Consider the following 18081-nt stretch of genomic DNA (forward strand, 5'->3'; position numbering starts at 1 on the left):
TGTGAATAGAAAAAAAAGACATTAACGTAATTCTATTTTTAGACTTTATTAAAATTAATTAGTAAAGGGATAGATTCTTAAGAGTCTTCATAATTCACCCTCATTGTAACACTCATCAATTTATTAAAAAATATGAGGTCCGTCACATACTCATTATAACTATATATCTCTTTCATCCATATTTAGGGGGTGCTTGGTTCAGGTAAGGGAATGGGAAGGAATGATTGCAAATATTATTGAAATGAGAATAATACCCATACCCCTCATATTAGTGGGAAATGACCCATTCCTCTATTTAGAGGAATGAATCCGTGTGTCCCACCTTCATTTCTCAAACCAAGCACAAGTTTAGTTTCATTCTCATTCCAAACCCCCCAAACAAGCAGCCCCTTATTTTAACATTAATCCTCATTATTTATGGGTCTCACAATCCATTCAATCATTTTAAAATTATATTATATTAAATAAATATATTTTAAAATATTTAATTTTTTAATAATAATTTTATTTTTTAAAAAATAATTTTATTGTTTTTAGAAAATAGTATTATTATTTAAAAAATAAAAAAAAATAGAGGGGTGTTAAATAGATATTATAATGCTCATTTAATGTAGATTCGTTACATTCTAGTGTCGGTCCCATGGATATGGAGGAAGGTATATGCAGGTATACATGCGTCAGACGCATGGTGGGGTAAATCTCATGTTGTCAGTTCCTGAGAATTAATCCTTGATTATTACGCCAGAGATGTCATGCGTGCATGGAGGTATTATAATACTCATTAAACATTCCATGGTTGATGCCCTAATAAAATAGTAAGATAATGTCATTTATTAAAAAATTTCCTATAGTTTCACTGGGAATTCATTACAATGAACGGCCAAGATGCACTCCTCACATCCAACGATCACGGAATCATAGCCAAATCGACGGTTCAGATAAACCCCCTGTAACTACCCGATTCGCCCACAATGGACGGTCCAGATTTATTCCCTACAATAACATCGCATCTACCCAATCACATCACTCAAACCTTCCGTTCCATCTACTCGTTAAAACTACCCAAGATATTACCAGTCTGCTGAATGGAGAATAAACCGGGACCCACGGTTCTCAGCAATGGCGTTCAAGAAGTCCGAGCGACAATAATTCGGAACCAACTGCGAATTATCGTGTACTCCGCAATATAAATATAACGTTATCATATATCGGTTCTCGCCGCCGACCCTCTTCGCCTGCACCGCCCCAATCGACCCCTCCCTCTCTTTCTATATCTCTCACAATTTAATCCCCCTTTATTATTATTTTTTTTATTAAAGCTCAATTTCCACCCGCCCTCCTAAAATCCTTGTTTCAAATCGATCGATTTAAACCCCGCGTCGGGTTCCATTCCATGGCGTTCCACATCGCTTGTCCGCTCACTTGGTAACCCCCGCTCTCTTTCCTCCCTCGCCCCCTTCCCCCACGTCGCGCTCTCGCCCTCTCTCTGGCTGGCCCTTTCGATCTAATCCTTGCTTTTGACTTGCAGCCGCCGGATTTGCGACTGCGATCTGGGATTCGACTCTGCGCCGCGGCGCGAGGCTTTGGCTGCGGAGATCGACGCGCTCGAGGAGTTCTTGAGGGATCCATGGGCCGTTCGCCCTGCCGCCGAGGAGGAGGAGGTGGAGGAGGAGGAAGAAGAGGGGGAGAAGGGTGTTGTCCAGGTCTGGGCCCCCCGTGTGGCGCCGCCCGCAGTGGCCGCCCCATCCGTGGCGGCGGATGATGCCGGCGCGGGCGACGAGGTTAAGCGTGCGGTGCTGCAGCGGCAGGCGCTGGCTGCTTCCTTGGCAGCGGAGGATTATGTTCGGAGGTTGGAGACGGGTGGTGCAGCAGTAAGTTGTCGATCTGAGTTGGGGATGATAGATTTCGTCGCTTGATTCAAGCAAAGTTGGATTTCTTTACTGGTTTCGTTAATTGAGAATTGCGCTAACTTTTTGTTCTTCGAGAGTTTTGCATATATGTTTGCTTAAGTTTTCTCTAACAGTTACTAGAACTGAAAAAAAATAAGTTTGTTTATTGTTGCTCATCATTCCTCAATTTTGTTGATATGCTATACGCATCTAAATCTTATCTTTTCTCATTATAATTCGTCATTTTTGTTTCTTATGTTTGGAGATATTTCTAATTTGGTCAATTGGGATCGACATTAGACATATGAAGGCTAGGCGAAAAGATTACAGTGTCCTCACTTCTTTATTGCATGGTTTATACCTTGACCTTCATTTCCCTAAATGATTTTATCATGTCTGAATAATGTATTAGTAATTATTTCTTTAACATTCTTCACACACAATGGAATTGCTATTTTTTCAGTTAGTTGGATCTTATTATATTTCATTTATTCAGAATTTATTTAAATAAATAGAGCTTCAATCTTCTCTACTTCATCATATGTTGATGACATAAAGAAATCAAGGGGAAAAAGTTACTGGGCAGTTTAGAGAAAATTTGGCTATTGAGAGTTAAGGAATCATGAATTTGTCTGTACCGTTATATAAACTGGGATAAAATAAAAAAAAAAATTAAATAGGTAAAACTGCAGCTCCATTTGAGATTTGCATTTAAAAGTTTGGAAGAGTTTAGGATATCAAGGAGGAAAAGTTTGTGGTGTGAATATTATAATCCTTATAGAGGATAAAGTTTCATTACATAATCCTTATTATTGCTCATGTCACATTAAGTTGTTTGTGTATGCTTTTGTATTTATTGTTTCTAATTAATATGAAAAGCCTAATAGGTAAGATTGCTTTTGCTATACCAGGAGGCACCAGCAGAAGCAGCTAACAACCTTGATGGAGAATATCAAGGGAACTCTGCTGTGAAGGTCATGTGCCGTGTATGTTTTTCTGGGGAACATGAGGGAACTGAGAAAGCTTTGAAAATGCTGTCTTGCAAATCATGCAACAAGAAGTACCACAGAAGTTGCTTAAAAACATTGTCAGAGCATAGAGGTTTTTATCCACTACTCCATGCTGCATTAGGAACATTTGGCCTTCATTTCTTTAACATCTAAAAATATTCTGCAGATTTATTTGATTGGAGTTCATGGTCTTGCCCCGCTTGTCGCATTTGTGAGGTACTTCTTTTTCCTGCTCTTAGTTGGTAGGTCAAGTTTTTGCCAACAATAAGAATGAGTTTATGAGCATTTATGCTCTGTATCCTGAGCTTCTTACTCAAACTTCATTTGATGTCTTTTAGTCTAAGAACTTGTTTAATAAACAGGGCAAGTTCCATTGGTAACTAATTAACTATAGGTTGCTAGCTTACACATTGTGGCCTTATCAGTATCTAGTGCTATGGTGACGTATTATAGGCTGCAGATATTATATCTTCATGTTAGTCTATTGCACTTATTATGCTTTCTGGTGCATTGTCCTTTAGTTTTTTATGCAATGACATATGTGAATTTTGATTGGTGACATTGATGTTAAATAAGACTGTATTTGAAAAAGCCTCTTGTTGCTTAAGGAAAAATTCTGATTGTTCTATCCATGTTATGGTTGTCCCTTCAACTCTGTTACACATCCATTTTTCATTTTCTAAATGCTTACATAACTATTTTGATCTTTCATGTCATTGTTGCCTAACATTGGCTAATTCAACGAATATAATTTTGGCATAATATTAATTTGGAGAATGATGCTTATATATTGTTAACTTGCCCAAATGTGACAAGAAACCCACACTTTGACTCTTCATACTTGCATGCATTGGATTAGCTTTTAGACCTAACTTAATGGAAAAAATGTTTTGTTAGAGTCAGTATGCAGATTGTTTTATATGTTTGTGTTTAACAAGTTAATCCCACAGATTGATAAACAAGGGGATTGACTCCCTCCTTGCTTGTACGGGATTAACTTGATAGACCATACAGTTAAATATAAACAACTTGTTAGAATCAGTTGGCAGATAGTTCTACCCTTGTATGTTTGTGTTCTTCAAATTGTTTGTTTGATTAGGCCAGTTGCCTTCTGATTACCTTGTTCTTCATTTACTTACCAGATTTGCAGAAGAACTGGTGATCCTAATAAACTAATGTATTGTAAAAGATGTGACGGTGCTTATCACTGTTATTGTCAGCGTCCACCACACAAGGTATGTGTGCTATGTGCTGATTTATGTTCAATTCATAGTTTTCTGTGTTTGAATGATAGTTCAAGAACTGAATTTGCAGAATGTTGGTCGTGGACCTTATTTGTGTCCAAAACATACAAGGTGTCACAGCTGTGGTTCCAGTGTACCTGGAAGTGGTCCTAGTACAAGGTGCTTTTGGTGTTATTTGCTCTTGATTTAGGTTCCTGGAATAGTTTTCAATACCTTTTTGTTGAATCACATCTGACACTTATCTGTTGGAAAGTTTTTCCTGTGTTAACATGTGAAACTGTTGTGACACAGGTGGTTTTTAGGCTACACCTGCTGTGATGCCTGTGGTAGATTGTTTGTGAAAGGAAACTACTGTCCTATTTGTCTAAAGGTACCTTTGTTGTTGAACACATTACTTTGAAAAAAATGGGTACTTTCTTCCATGATGTTTATATAATACTTCTCTTAGAAATTATTAGTCGTACAATATAATAATCATATTGATCTTAATGTTTACACTTTGTTATTATCTGTTTTTTTCCCTATCCTTCATTTATTTATAATTACAGGGTCTTAGTGTGCTTTTGAGTATGATGCTCTTGCAACCTATAGCCATAGTGGAGAAAAAGATTATGCGAGACAAAAAGGGGTGAAACAATTTTGTTTTTAAAATCAATTTGGTTCAGGAAGATCAATTACATATCCTATTTATTTAAATAAGACAGCTAATGGAGAAAGGAGGAACTTGGGTATGCATGTCAGTTTTGTTAACATATATCAAATTAATTAAGGATATGTATAATAATCCAAATACTAGTATTAGAGCTACTGAGAATGTAAGAAATTATTTTCCTATCACTATATATTTTTTAAATTAGCACTAGATGAACTTACACAGCTTATCAATCAAGATAGATCTCATTAATATATGTTATTTGTAAATAATATTATGCTAATTAACAATAGTATAAGTAGCTTAAATTTGAATCTTGAGTCCTCGGGGCCAAGATGCTGCGGTAGGACATCCAGGTTGTCACCCAGGCACCCATGGTTCGAACCCCACTACGACGTATTTGCAGGAATTTTTCTTCCAAATGGGGGGCCTAACCAAAGGATGCTGGGTTTCTGGGCTGGCCGCCGCGCGCGCTTCCCGATTTACCCTGGTGATCGGTGGGAAACTTCTGTGGGGCTGGGCTGGTCACCCCCAAAGATAGTCAATGAGGCTAACTGGGATTATCATTTTAAATTTGAATCTTGAAATATGGAGAGGAACTTTGTGCATTTGTCATGTGCCCCTTAGGCTTAAAGATACAATTTTTTTTAATAAAACCATGATATAACTGATCCTACTTTATTGAATAGATTGTTGGATAGTTAGGAGCAACAAATGGAGAGTCAATTTAGTAGAGATGATAATGTTAAAATAAATATGCAATGTTACTAGAAAAATTAAAAAATAAAAATAAAACTATTTTAGGGAGCAATTAAATGCAACTGTACTAGATTATAAAATTAGAAAAATAGGTTAAGGCAGAGTGAACATTCAAAGAAATCTAAAAAAGACTAATAAATTCTATAGTTAGACATGTCGAATTAGTAATATTAAAGGTCTAACTTTTAAATGGCAGAGGAAGACCCAAAAAACTTTGATTAATATGATTAAAATATTTTAGAGAGATTTGAATATTAAAAACTGATATAGCCTTGGTTATAGTTCAATGGAGGGATAAGATCTATATACTTGATCATAAATAGTTGGGTTAACATGGTTCTCTGAAGATGATGAACCTATAGTCATAATGTCATTGTTTGGAAGACATAATCAGTTATCTCTGAATCATTAGATGGAATTGTCAAAAAAAATTTCGTGTGTGGCAGATATCTGAGCTGGGCACATTCTTAGCAGTAAGTAGGCTGATGGACCTATGTGTCCCTATATAAGGAACTACAGATTTTCTCGTGAAGGCTTTCAGCACTATGAAAGAATTTTCTGCTTTCTAGTAGTACCTTTGCTAACATTCATTAACTGAAACCTTTCAGCCATTGGACCTTCTATAACCTTCTTCTAATGATTCATGCTTGTCCTATTATGTATGTTACCTTATTTGGTACCTATTTGCTATCATTATCTGCAAAAATGCTTTGGAATTGGATCATGTCAAAGATAAACAGGAGACTGAAATATTTCCTTCTTAACAAGATATGAGTATAGTAGCAAATAATCTTAAATAAAGGAAGTAGTGGTTTTGTTTTTAGATGACACACTATGTTCTGAAGCTGTACTTTAAGTAAAATTTCTATTTCTTGGCAGGTTTTGTAGTGGTACCAAATCAGATTGATTGTTAATGAAAAGCTAGATTAAAACTGATATTTCACCTTTTTAATTTCAGGATCTAGTTGAAAAAACCTGTGTTTACTCAAGAACGTTTAATACCGAGGGATTAATGTCAGGAGATCACCTGCAATAATATCTGAAGTTTTTGTTGCTTTTGTAAAACAATATCTGGGACCATGATTAGTGTCAGGGATCAGTAGCATTTGGGTCACCAAACACGAACATGCCCCTTCAAAAAATGTGTCACTTAAAGGGTCTTTAGAATTATATACTAGTTTATTATATGCTTTCCTATTTCAAGTGTGAAGCCTTAGGTGTTTGATTTCGGCATGCTTACCCCTTTTTTACACAGTTCTAGACTCGTTATGGTAACGGTCCTTGAAAATGTTTTAGAAGTGTGATATTATATTTAACTAAGTTCTGTTAATTGTAATATTTGCTTCAGTGATGGAATTATATGATTATCTGTTCCTTTTAGTTTATTTCTTCATCCTGTATGCTTTAACTAATACAGTCTATTCATATATGTTATCCACTCTTGAGGTTTTGTTAACTTGTTCTTTCAATGTCATTTGTTATCCTTGCTCTTGGATTTTTGTTATCTTGTTCTGGCAATACTATTTGTGTGAATTTTTGTGTTAACTTTTACATATATTTCTTGTCACCTCAATTTTAATGATGTAACTAATTTATAGGTCTACAGAGATTCTGAAACTATACCGATGGTTTGCTGTGATGTTTGTGAAAGATGGGTCCACTGCCTATGTGATGGCATCAGGTGTGCTCCTATGTAACTTTAGTGGTGTATCATCAACCAAATTAACATGTTGTTGTATGCACTATATCATACATATGTATGTTGTATGCAAACACATTTCTGATCAACATGTTTGATTATAAAAATTTAGTAATGTCAAAAAATGAGTTGCATCTAGTCTACTATATAATCTATCATACTAAGTAATCAATATAAACAAAATCTACATCAACCGTTTAACAATTAAATTAATCATCCTTAGCAATTCATATTTCATATTAATTTTCCTGTGAATATAAGTAATAAATATAACAACATAACCAACTTATACAATTTATATAAATGAAATTTGAATATTCATTTAGCGATACTCAAAATATGCTTCTTGATTGTGTTGAATACAAAAAATCTTTTTTGTCTCGAGTATATTTCTTGTTTGTTTAGCAGAATTTATTTAATCAAACTGATAATAACTGGGAGAATTTATTAACAAATCATTGAATAATTATACCAGTATAGTTTTATGCAATAAATGGATGCAATGAGGGCCCTTCACTGTATGATCATATCCAGCTCTGTAAGTGACTCATGCTGAGGCCTTTATAAACAACACATGTACCCAGTCATTTTCGTAATATGTTTCTTCATAGCATCACTTATTTGAAAGATTCTCATAAGGGCTTCTCCATTTTTTCTGGTTACTATGAAGGCCTCTGTGATCATATCTTATCAACCTTATATTGACATGAAATGAACAATATAATAAACATCTGGACTTGCTTGTTGACCAACTCCTTTATTTTTGCTTCGTTTAATGAGATACGAATGTTAACTGGAATATACATCAGTAATTGCAAGATGTTTCATTCAGATAACTTAGTATTTATCTTGTATTGTCAATCTTGGATTTTTCATGAGTAGCATTTAATTGTGAATCCTTCCATAAACTTAGTTTTTGATACAGATAACAAGAGGTAGGCTTTATTGTTGCTGCTATTTTTGAAACAGCTAGATGGAGCAATGAATGATTTAATCATTGTGATTGAGTTCCAGGCTTTTGGCAACTTTCCTGATTTGCAATTTATTTTACCATAAACTTGTGTAATGTCCAGTGCATACCACCATGTCTCATGTTGGAGGACCTTTCTTTTCATAGATAATGAGAACTCATGTTTTAGCATTTCCTTTTTCCTTGTTATGCAGTGATGAAAAGTATCAGGAGTTCCAAGCAGATCAAAATTTACAATATCAATGTGCTGCATGCCGTGGTGATTGTTACCAGGTATTATCTGTTGTTTGCTAGACTTTACTTTTATCATGCTTGGTTTAATAGTCTTACGTCCCCGGCTATGATTATGTTGATCAGGTCACAAATATAGATGATGCAGTGAAAGAACTTTGGAAGAGGCGAGATATTGTTGATTGTGATTTGATAGCAAGTTTGAGGGAAGCTGCTGGCTTGCCTTCCAAGGAAGAAATAAATTCAAACTTTCCTTACTTGGATAATGAGCAAATTGGTCCAATCCTACATAAAAATGATGGTATCAAATCCCTAAAGTTCTCATTGAAAGGGATTAATGATAAATTTTCAAAAGAACATGAGAAGATTGTCTCAAACAAGATGCAAGCAAAGAAAATGGGATATCAGATTAAGTTAAATGGTAAAACAGAAGATCCTAAACTTGAAGGACAGAATGAGTTGACATCACTAGAGAGAAGTTTAAGAAATCAGAACGTCAGTGAGATAAACTCCTTCATAAATGGTGGTTCAGATATAATTTCATCCTCCGCCTTACCTAAACTCAAAATAAAGAGCAGCAAATCACAAGGTCTTCGTTTTAAGGAATGTTCTGCTAAAAGTACAATTGAGATGGAGACAACAAGAAGTACTAAGCTTGTTATACACATTAGCTCAAAAAACAAAATTCCTGCATCCAGTTCCCCAAGATCTGAAACCTCAAGCTGTCATATGGATCAAGACTTGATTACTAACTTTGGTAAATTTTCTATGTTCATTCTGTTTATCTTCTACACTTGAAGCTCATGAACTATTCTAATGCAGTTATAAATTTGACATATTTTCATATTAATTAAAATTGTGATAATTTTTGTTCTTATTTCCACTGAGCATACATAAGCAAATAGCTGTTTCCTTCTTTCTGTGTTTTACGGCATAATAATTGAAATATGGCTTTCACGATGCCTACATGGACCTTGAGTTGTGTTTGTCTTTTATGCATTTCTTCAGCTTGATTAGTCTGCTGTTTTTCATAATTTCTAAGCAGGTGGTGATGATGCAATCAAGCACAAGGTGACAGATAGCGAGGATGACCATAATCATACTGTCCAACAAGATACCACAGACGGTAATGCAGACAACCATTTGAGAAGTTCAAACCCTGGAAGTAAAGAAAACAGTCCAGCAAAGAGAGCTAAAGTCAATGAGAATCTCCAGAAAATTAATGGTGGTTTCCCTGATGAATGTCAACTTAATGCTAGAAAACATGATCCATCAATGGGCAAGAAAAGGAATGAGAGAAGCCTTTCTTCAGAAAATGAAACCATAGAACAAAGTGAAGACATTATTCAGAAGAGTAAAAGGAGGGATATATCTAACAAGTCTGAGAAGGGCCACAGTGGAACTTCTCTCTCAAAGTTTACCTCGAGTTCCTGCCCAGATACGAAGCCGTTCTTGAAACTCAAGTTTAAGAGTCCATATTTTGAACAGAAAAGCTCCTGGGCTCCTACAGGAGACGAAGACAACTCTGTTAAGGGACAGAGATCGACAAGGAAGAGGCCTTCAACCGATAAGAATGGGTGGATGGGAAATGAAAAATTATCAAAATTGCATCTTGGTATCTAATGTCTGGAACAACTTATGAAGCTTGGATATTGCAGAACCTGGGTATGCATGCACCTATCTTATCATATCTATGATAGTTTAGAAATTTTATAAATATGTTTCTAGCATTTAATCACCTTACCATCGGTGTGATTCAGAACGCCACCTGTTTTAATGCCTATAGAAAGCAACTAGCAGCTTATATAAAATGTGAGATATGCCATGTTTATTTATTTAATTCGTTAATATATTTTATGATTTTCACAATCCTTATGACATGGTTTCTGCATTCTGTTATTCAAGCAACATAGATTTATGAATGGCCTCTGCTTTTTATGCAGGAATCGTGAAGTGGGTTATTGATGTCAGCCAAGGAGTCACTTCATCATCATCTTCATCTTTATCTCTCTTTTTGGTGAAGCATGCACATCCATGGAGATCCGTAATCCAGGAGCCGGTAATCCAAGTGATTCGTTTTGGTTCCCAGTAAAGTAAATCAAAGGAGCTCTTGAAATCAGGAGCTCTTGGATATGAAGCTCTTTGGATTTGATAGCCTGATGCATCTAATTGTTCCAGGGTTCGCCTTCTATGTAGTTGAAAAAACACTCGTCTTCTAAACAAATTATTTTGTAGCGAAGTTTTAAGACTGTCTCAGCAAATCTTGTAACACCTGGTTAGTTATTTGCAGATTATTGGAAGTTCTCAGTTAACAGTTTGGCTATTTTCTCATCTAGAAACCGCAGGTTTAAGGAACACCTAAGAGGTCCTAGTAATTCTAGTATCTAGCAGGAAATAGAGGATCCTATTATCTACAGCGTTCGGATCACTTGTTGTGCTAGTCGTTCGCCGTGATCACTCGTGTTAAGGCGATTTGCTCACTCTAGTGTCTCCGTCAGTCCGCTCAACATGGAAGAGGGGTAAGAGAAGAAATCATGATTGAATTTAAAATATTCTGAAAAAAATTAGAAAATTTTATAAATAATTAAAGATCAAATATAATATTTTTAAAAGTATAGGGAGTAATGAAAAATAGATAAATGAACTTCCACAATTAATGCTCCCCGATTCGTGTGGTACTCTTGCTTCGGCGGGTTTCGTTGGCGAATCCCAGCAGGCGCGGCACCGCTTGTCCGCTCGCTGGTTGGGCTCGCTTCCCCCATCCGCAGCTGTTTCAGGACTCGATTCGAGCCCTCCATCGCTGTCCATGGCGGCCTCGACGCCGGCGGCGGGCGTGGAATCGAAAATCCGCATCCCGGGATTCCAGGGGCTCCAATCGTCCGTATTGGTTCCTCTCGGGAGGGAAGTCGGTCCTTTTCCAATCGGACGCTCTTCGAGGTCTTCCTCCGTTATCAGAGCCGTCTCCACGGTGAGACCGGTTTGTTCACACACACCCACACACACACTATGAATTTGTTGAATGTGTGGGATATCTGAGTAGCTTCTGGAATAGGTCCTTCAGTCGGATGTACCCAATCCATAGATCATGCTAAAAAAAAATTGTGTTCCAGAACCTATGCTCACGTTAGTGGTAACAGAGCCTCATGCATGTAGAATGTCCTTGAAATCAATGGCCAGAGTCGTTTCACATTAGCAACCGACTAGTGCATTTCTTTGAGATATTGCTGTTGAGACATCCTGGACCAACATCTGTTGGATTTCTCGTCAGAGGATAGCTTAGCCTATCACACTTTATGTCGCAGGATCTGATAGCTTTCATGCTTTTGAGAAATGATGTTCCATTAACCAAGTGAGTGTTGTTTAGGAATCTGCTCTGAGCTTGAATTCCTCTTTTGAGTTTTGACATTGTTGGCTTGGCATTTGTAATTTAGGAAAGTGTGTTTCATGGTTAATACTTGATTTAAATTACTAAATTAGTCTTGTTGATTTTGCAATCTTTTCTGGAAATTTAGCTAATTAATTAGCTTAAGAATACTTGCAGAAAGTGAATAACTATCCTGATGAGAAGTCCTTGGCTTTTAATATACTTTCATGTTGAAGTACGGATGTGAAAACATAAATATGTAGCCTTCATATATGGATAAAGAACATTGACTTTTCAGATAGAATAGGAAGTTTTCTTCTTTCTAATAGACAAAACTGTTTCCCTTTTTTTGTCACTGTGAGTATAAGTGTATCTTTCTCACCACCAGTTAGTGCATATGCATACTAGATGGCTGTCTTCCGAAGGATATATGATACTGACATTTCGGAGTACATTGTTTGCTTTTGTTGGTGCACGAATCCTGATTATCCTTTTGATATGTTTGGTGTTTTATTTTTCTAGCGTATAAAGCCGGATAATACTGAAGTAAAGCGGAGCAAGGTTGAGTTGTTTAAGGAGCAAAGCAACTTCCTTAGGTTTCCTTTAAATGAGGAATTGCGCTCAGAAGCTCCAAATATAAATGAAGCTGCCACTCAGCTAATCAAGTTTCATGGGAGTTATCAACAGACAAATAGAGATGAACGTGGTGCAAAGTCCTACCAGTTTATGCTCCGTACTAAGAATCCTTGTGGGAAAGTCCCAAACAAGCTCTACTTGGTTATGGATGACCTGGCTGATGAGTTTGGAATTGGTACTCTCCGTTTGACCACTAGGCAGACATTTCAATTGCATGGGATCCTGAAGAAAAACCTACAAACTGTGATGAGTACTATTATTAAGAACATGGGATCAACACTTGGTGCATGTGGCGATCTTAATAGGAATGTATTAGCCCCTGCAGCACCATTTGTGAAAAAAGAGTATGTTTTTGCACAGGTGACTGCAGAAAACATTGCTGCTCTATTGACACCTCAATCTGGAGCATATTACGATTTGTGGGTAAATGGAGGGAAAATTTTGTCAGCAGAGCATCCAGAAGTAGTGAAAGCCCGCAATGATAATTCTCATGGAACCAACTTCACTGACTCACCTGAGCCCATTTATGGCAGCCAATTCTTGCCTCGAAAGTTTAAGATTGCTGTGACTGTACCAACAGACAACTCAGTGGATATCCTCACCAATGATATTGGTGTTGTACTAGTTTCTAGTGACGATGGAGAACCTCAAGGCTTTAACATCTATGTGAGAATTTGTGCTTCTGTCTTTGACTCGCAGTTTTTTTTTATTACCAATTTTCTCCTGTTTAAGAATTAAATTTGTAGGTGGGAGGAGGTATGGGAAGGACTCATCGAGTTGGGACAACTTTTCCTCGTTTGGGAGAACCACTAGGCTTTGTCGCCAAAGAAGATATTTTATATGCTATAAAAGCTATTGTTGTTACTCAAAGAGAAAATGGGAGGAGGGATGATAGGAAGTATAGTCGAATGAAATATTTGATTAGCACGTGGGGCATTGAGAAGTTCCGCAGTGTTGTTGAACACTATTATGGTAAGAAGTTTGAAAAATTCAGAGAATTACCTGAGTGGGAATTCAAGAGTTACCTTGGATGGCATGAACAGGTTAGCTTCAGTTATATTAATTAATCCATGGTTATCGTTTCGGGTACTTCTTCAGTTCTTAATTTGAAATGCTTGATGATATTGCATTCGTTTGCAACTATATTATCTAGCTTCTCTAGCTTTCTCAAATGTTTTAATGCATTTCATGGGCAGGGTGATGGTGCAATGTTTTGTGGACTGCATATCGATAATGGGCGTATAGGCGGGAAAATGAAACAAACTTTACGAGAAATAATTGAGAAGTATAAACTGAATGTCCGAATTACACCAAACCAGAATTTGATCTTGTGTGATATTAGACGTTCCTGGAGAAGACCTATCACCACAGCTCTTGCCCAAGCAGGTTTACTGGTATAGTTTGTTTCTTCTAGAGGCTTTAACTATTACATTATCTTATATATAACTAGAATGAGTTAGGTAATTTGGGTGTATGGATTAGCTACACGGAAAGAAAAATCTTATTATTGTCTTTCCATGTCGATAGGAATTCATAGTTTTAAATTCTGCATTCCTATTGGTAAATATTGTCAAATAACAGTTGCCCAGATACGTTGATCCTCTTAATATAACTTCCATGGCTTGCCCTGCTCTACCACTATGTCCGCTTGCAATAACAGAAGCTGAGAGAGGGATTCCAGAAATTCTCAAACGGGTTCGAGCTGTTTTTGATAAGGTGATCACAGTTATTTTAATATTTTTCTGTTAATTTCCAAACTGTCATCTTTTTCGACTATTGTGATTTGGTAACATTTTTTCTTTCTTTCTTTCAGGTTGGCCTCAAATACAATGAGTCCGTAGTGATAAGAGTGACTGGATGTCCCAATGGCTGTGCCAGACCCTACATGGCTGAACTTGGACTTGTTGGGGATGGCCCCAACAGCTACCAGGTGATTGAATTTGAAATATGTCTCATTGATAAGTGAGGGGGAACCACACTCAATGCATTAGATAATGGATCAAATTATCCTCAATGCAGATTGGTATTTGCTTAATAAGATATTGTACAATGATATTTTGATTCTCTAAGAACTTGTTTCTAGTCATTGTTTCTGTATCCTTCCTGTCTTTGTCCAGTACTTCACTTGCAAGTAAATTCAAGACTTACCCTTCACAAAATGAACATAGGTGTACCAACAAAACTGACCACATTTGGACTTGGAAGACAAGCTACTATCTACTTAACAGACAGCTTTCTGATGTTTTCTGCTTGTTCAAATAGATCTGGCTAGGGGGAGCACCTAACCAGACTACACTGGCAAAGAGCTTTATGGATAAGGTGAAGGTCCATGACTTAGAGAAGGTATTCGAACCCCTGTTTTACTACTGGAAAACAAAACGGCTCCGTGGTGAATCATTTGGCAACTTTTCAGTTAGGATGGTGAGTCCAATTAATGATCTTTGTGATTTGGAACAAGATTTTCTTCACAAGCATTGCTTCTCACGTCACGCCAATGTCTTCTCCCTTCAAATTAGGGCTTTGAGAAATTACAGAAGCTGGTAGAGAGGTGGGAAGGCCCTGTGGAGCCAGCATCAAGATTCAACCTAAAACTCTTCGCAGACCGGCAGACATTTGAGGCGATGGCAGAGCTTGCAAAGCAGCAGAACAAATCGGCTCACCAGCTCGCCATGGAGGTCATTCGCAACTATGTTGCTGCCCAGGGCAATGAATCAGATGGACACTGAACATCATCTAAGTGTCTTCTAATGGCTATGATATTTCAAGTAATCAGATGGGCACTGCCCAGGGCAAATCGACGCTGGTACTAGCAAAGGCAATGTAACAACCTGTCTCTTGCTAGCTGTGTTCATGTAAAAAAGGTAACTCACGCTTCAAATCAATTTTCCTTCCACATTTTTCATTCAGTTTTCTGACATTTGCACTCTCTTCAACTTTTGTAGTCAATCACAAATTGGCTCAGTGCTTACCCCTGTAAAACCCCAAATTGTGCTTTAATTTTAAGCTTGGTATCTGAATGACTGCAGCCATGTGCCAAATGCTCTTTTCGGTTAGTTTTGTTTATGAATCATACACCAACTGTTTAAGATTATTTGCAATTGTCTATCCTTCAATTGGGCTCTATGCATAGTTCAATCACTAACATACTTATGTTTATTAACTTTTTAATATTATTGATTAATATTTTCTTTAATTTTCTTTTATCCATTATATTTCCCACTCAACCCTTGTAATAATAAAGTGTGGCCTTCCGAGCTGGAACTCGGTTCCGCTACATCCAACAGCCATGGTCCAATGAGGAGGAACTCTAGCGTGACTTCTTTTAGCATAGAGCATTGAGAATCCACATGTAATGCCCACTATAATTTTGCAGAAAATAAAATCTCTCTCTCTGTTTTTTTAACAAAGTCTAACTTTGAAGAGGTCTATAATTAGTCTTTAAAAGTCTTTTGCATCATAGCCTGTGAATGTAAATTAATCATTAGTGTCAATGAACAAAAAACATGAATTTGTTCAATCATTAACAATGTGCAACTGAAACAATTTTTATATTTTTAATCAAAGAAATTAACTACTGAGCTCCAATCTGTTCAAAAGCTTATAGGCATCAACAACCACTGTGAATGCCGCCTTGCTTGCCAATGCGTGAATTATAGTGTTCCATGAGATCGTATCATAGTTAGTCATGCAGTTCAAAACTCTCCAACTATCAGATATGAAGTAAATTAACTCGACTATAATCTTTAAAATCATTTAAAAAAATAAAATAAAATAGACCCGTTAGCTACTTTAGTTGTTTTCTAGTATTGGTCCTATGGATATGAATAGAGATAAATGCATGTAGCATTTTTCATTTTCTGAGAATCAACTCTTGACTATTATATCAAAGATGATGTTATGCGTTTACCATTTGTGCTACGTCCTGATGGTTTCTTTAAAATCTTTTTAAAAAATATGATACGGGGAGTGTTGGAAGTCTTCAAGTGTGTTAAGAAAGTTAATAGTCCTACTGAGCTAGAAGTCAAAGTCCAGATGAGTCAACCCGATCGAGCTATCTGAGATAAGAGAGATGACCAATTGGACGATCAACTCCACTCGGTCCCGCTGACTCGACGCCTTGCGCATCTCCATTCGGCCTATCCATTTGCAATGAAGATGATAGACCAACATTAAGAATCTCCTCCAGTTGATTCACCCGACTACAGGGGCTCAACTCCCTCGACTAACTGCTTCACTCAATCAGATTAGCTCGCTCGACTCCTCCAGTCGGTCCATTTGACTCCAAGGATGAGCTCTCCTGACTCCTCCCAAATGAACCGACATTAAAAATAACTTTCAAAGGTACATCCGACTTCAAGAGCCCAGCTCCTCTGACTCTCCCAAGTGAACAGACATTAATGCTGGTCAGGAATATCCTTGACCTCCATTCAAATCCTCTTCTTCCCCTTCTTGTAGAGTTTGGAGACTCATGAACCGAAATATCTCTGACCTCCATTCGAATCCTTTTCTTCCCCTTCTTGTAAAGTTTGGAGACACCTGGTGATCACTCCTCTTTCTTCGAGGTTCCTTCTCTACCTTACCGATTTCGCAGACTCTCTTGGCGTTCGTTCTCTTTCTTATAGACTTCAGTTTCTTTGGTGATCGACCCCTCTTTCTTCCATGTACGATGACCTTCCTTCTCTTTCTTACCGACTTTGTAGACTTTCTTGGTGATGGACCTCCTCTTCCTTCTCTTTGTTAAAAACTTTGAATACTTTCTTGGTTATCGACCCCCTCTTTCATCATAGAACGACCTTATCAACGCAGACGACAACTCATCGATTACTCAGAGCATCCATAGCTGGAGCTCCCACTATGAGCTGACATCTCTTAAAAACCTCCCGCCCATAGTGGAGGGAGATTTTTCGATTTAATCGAAGAAGCGACTCCGTGGTTAGGGATGTAAATAAATCAAATGATTCGCAAGCTATTCAGAGCTCAATTCGATAAAAAGCTCATTCGAGTTCATTCGTTTAACTTATCGAGCCGAGCTCGAGCTTGATTTCGAGCTCGACAGTTTTATCGAGCCGAGCTCGAGCTTAAGGATATTCAGCTCGTGAGCTCACGAACATGTTCGTTTATAGGCTCACGAGCTGGGACTCGAGCTTGGCTCGTTTAAAAGGCTCGAGCTCGGCTCATTTAAAGGTCTCGAAAATATGTTTGTTTATGTGAACTCGAGCTCAGCTCGTTTAAAGGGCTCGAGAACATATTCGTTTATAAGCTCATGAACACGAGCTCGAGCTTAGCTAGATTAAAGGGCTCGTGAACATGTTCAATGGTGTGTTGAGTTTGGAAGTTTAATGTAGTAGTTTGGGATCTTCAATGATGTGTTGAGTTTATATTATTTTAGTTGTTAGGTTTGTTAAATATTTATTCAAATGAGTTTTTGAGCTCGCTTAACAAACCTGAAAAACAAGCTGATCCGGCGGTAAGAACGGGGGACCTCCCTTCCGGGGAGTCAATGCCACGTGGAAGTCAAAAGGTCAAATGGCCAATCAGACAACGGGTATGTCCGACTGGCCGACCGAGTTCTAAATGGAAGCAAAGGCACCCGGCGGGGAGTCGGGGTCCGACGCTCGGGTTGAACA

General features: G+C 37.4%; 2 protein-coding genes across 8 annotated transcripts; both read left to right on the plus strand.

The window, feature by feature from the left end:
* The first annotated feature begins 1223 nt into the window (after window positions 1-1223).
* On the plus strand, window positions 1224-10766 carry LOC122029447. Of its 4 annotated transcripts, none has more exons than XR_006125062.1 (13): window positions 1224-1425; window positions 1529-1871; window positions 2801-2990; window positions 3066-3115; window positions 4042-4134; window positions 4214-4302; window positions 4435-4513; window positions 7153-7235; window positions 8418-8496; window positions 8581-9211; window positions 9497-10119; window positions 10215-10266; window positions 10398-10766. XR_006125062.1 is itself a non-coding variant. In XM_042588431.1 (12 exons), exons 1-11 carry the CDS (start codon window positions 1394-1396, stop codon window positions 10075-10077), a joined length of 2250 nt encoding a protein of 749 aa, XP_042444365.1. In that variant the 5' UTR covers window positions 1224-1393; the 3' UTR covers window positions 10078-10119; window positions 10398-10766. The 4 variants fall into 4 exon arrangements, 2 of the variants coding, with proteins under 2 accessions (XP_042444365.1, XP_042444366.1); XR_006125063.1 differs by having other exon boundaries at window positions 9500-10119; XM_042588431.1 differs by lacking the exon at window positions 10215-10266.
* A 341-nt stretch (window positions 10767-11107) lies between these two features.
* Window positions 11108-15596, plus strand: LOC122029677 (sulfite reductase [ferredoxin], chloroplastic-like). 4 transcript variants are annotated; one of them, XR_006125124.1, is made up of 9 exons: window positions 11108-11431; window positions 12341-13120; window positions 13201-13497; window positions 13651-13848; window positions 14036-14170; window positions 14268-14384; window positions 14717-14875; window positions 14971-15315; window positions 15397-15596. XR_006125124.1 is itself a non-coding variant. In XM_042588767.1 (8 exons), the coding sequence occupies exons 1-8, from the start codon at window positions 11111-11113 to the stop codon at window positions 15178-15180; spliced, it is 2217 nt and encodes a 738-aa protein (XP_042444701.1). In that variant the 5' UTR covers window positions 11108-11110; the 3' UTR covers window positions 15181-15474. The 4 variants fall into 4 exon arrangements, 2 of the variants coding, with proteins under 2 accessions (XP_042444701.1, XP_042444702.1); XR_006125125.1 differs by having other exon boundaries at window positions 11108-11422; XM_042588767.1 differs by having other exon boundaries at window positions 14971-15474.
* Window positions 15597-18081: the final 2485 nt, after the last annotated feature.

The sequence above is a fragment of the Zingiber officinale genome, chromosome 10B, assembly GCF_018446385.1.
Source record: "Zingiber officinale cultivar Zhangliang chromosome 10B, Zo_v1.1, whole genome shotgun sequence".
In the NCBI taxonomy this organism is placed as follows: domain Eukaryota; kingdom Viridiplantae; phylum Streptophyta; class Magnoliopsida; order Zingiberales; family Zingiberaceae; genus Zingiber; species Zingiber officinale.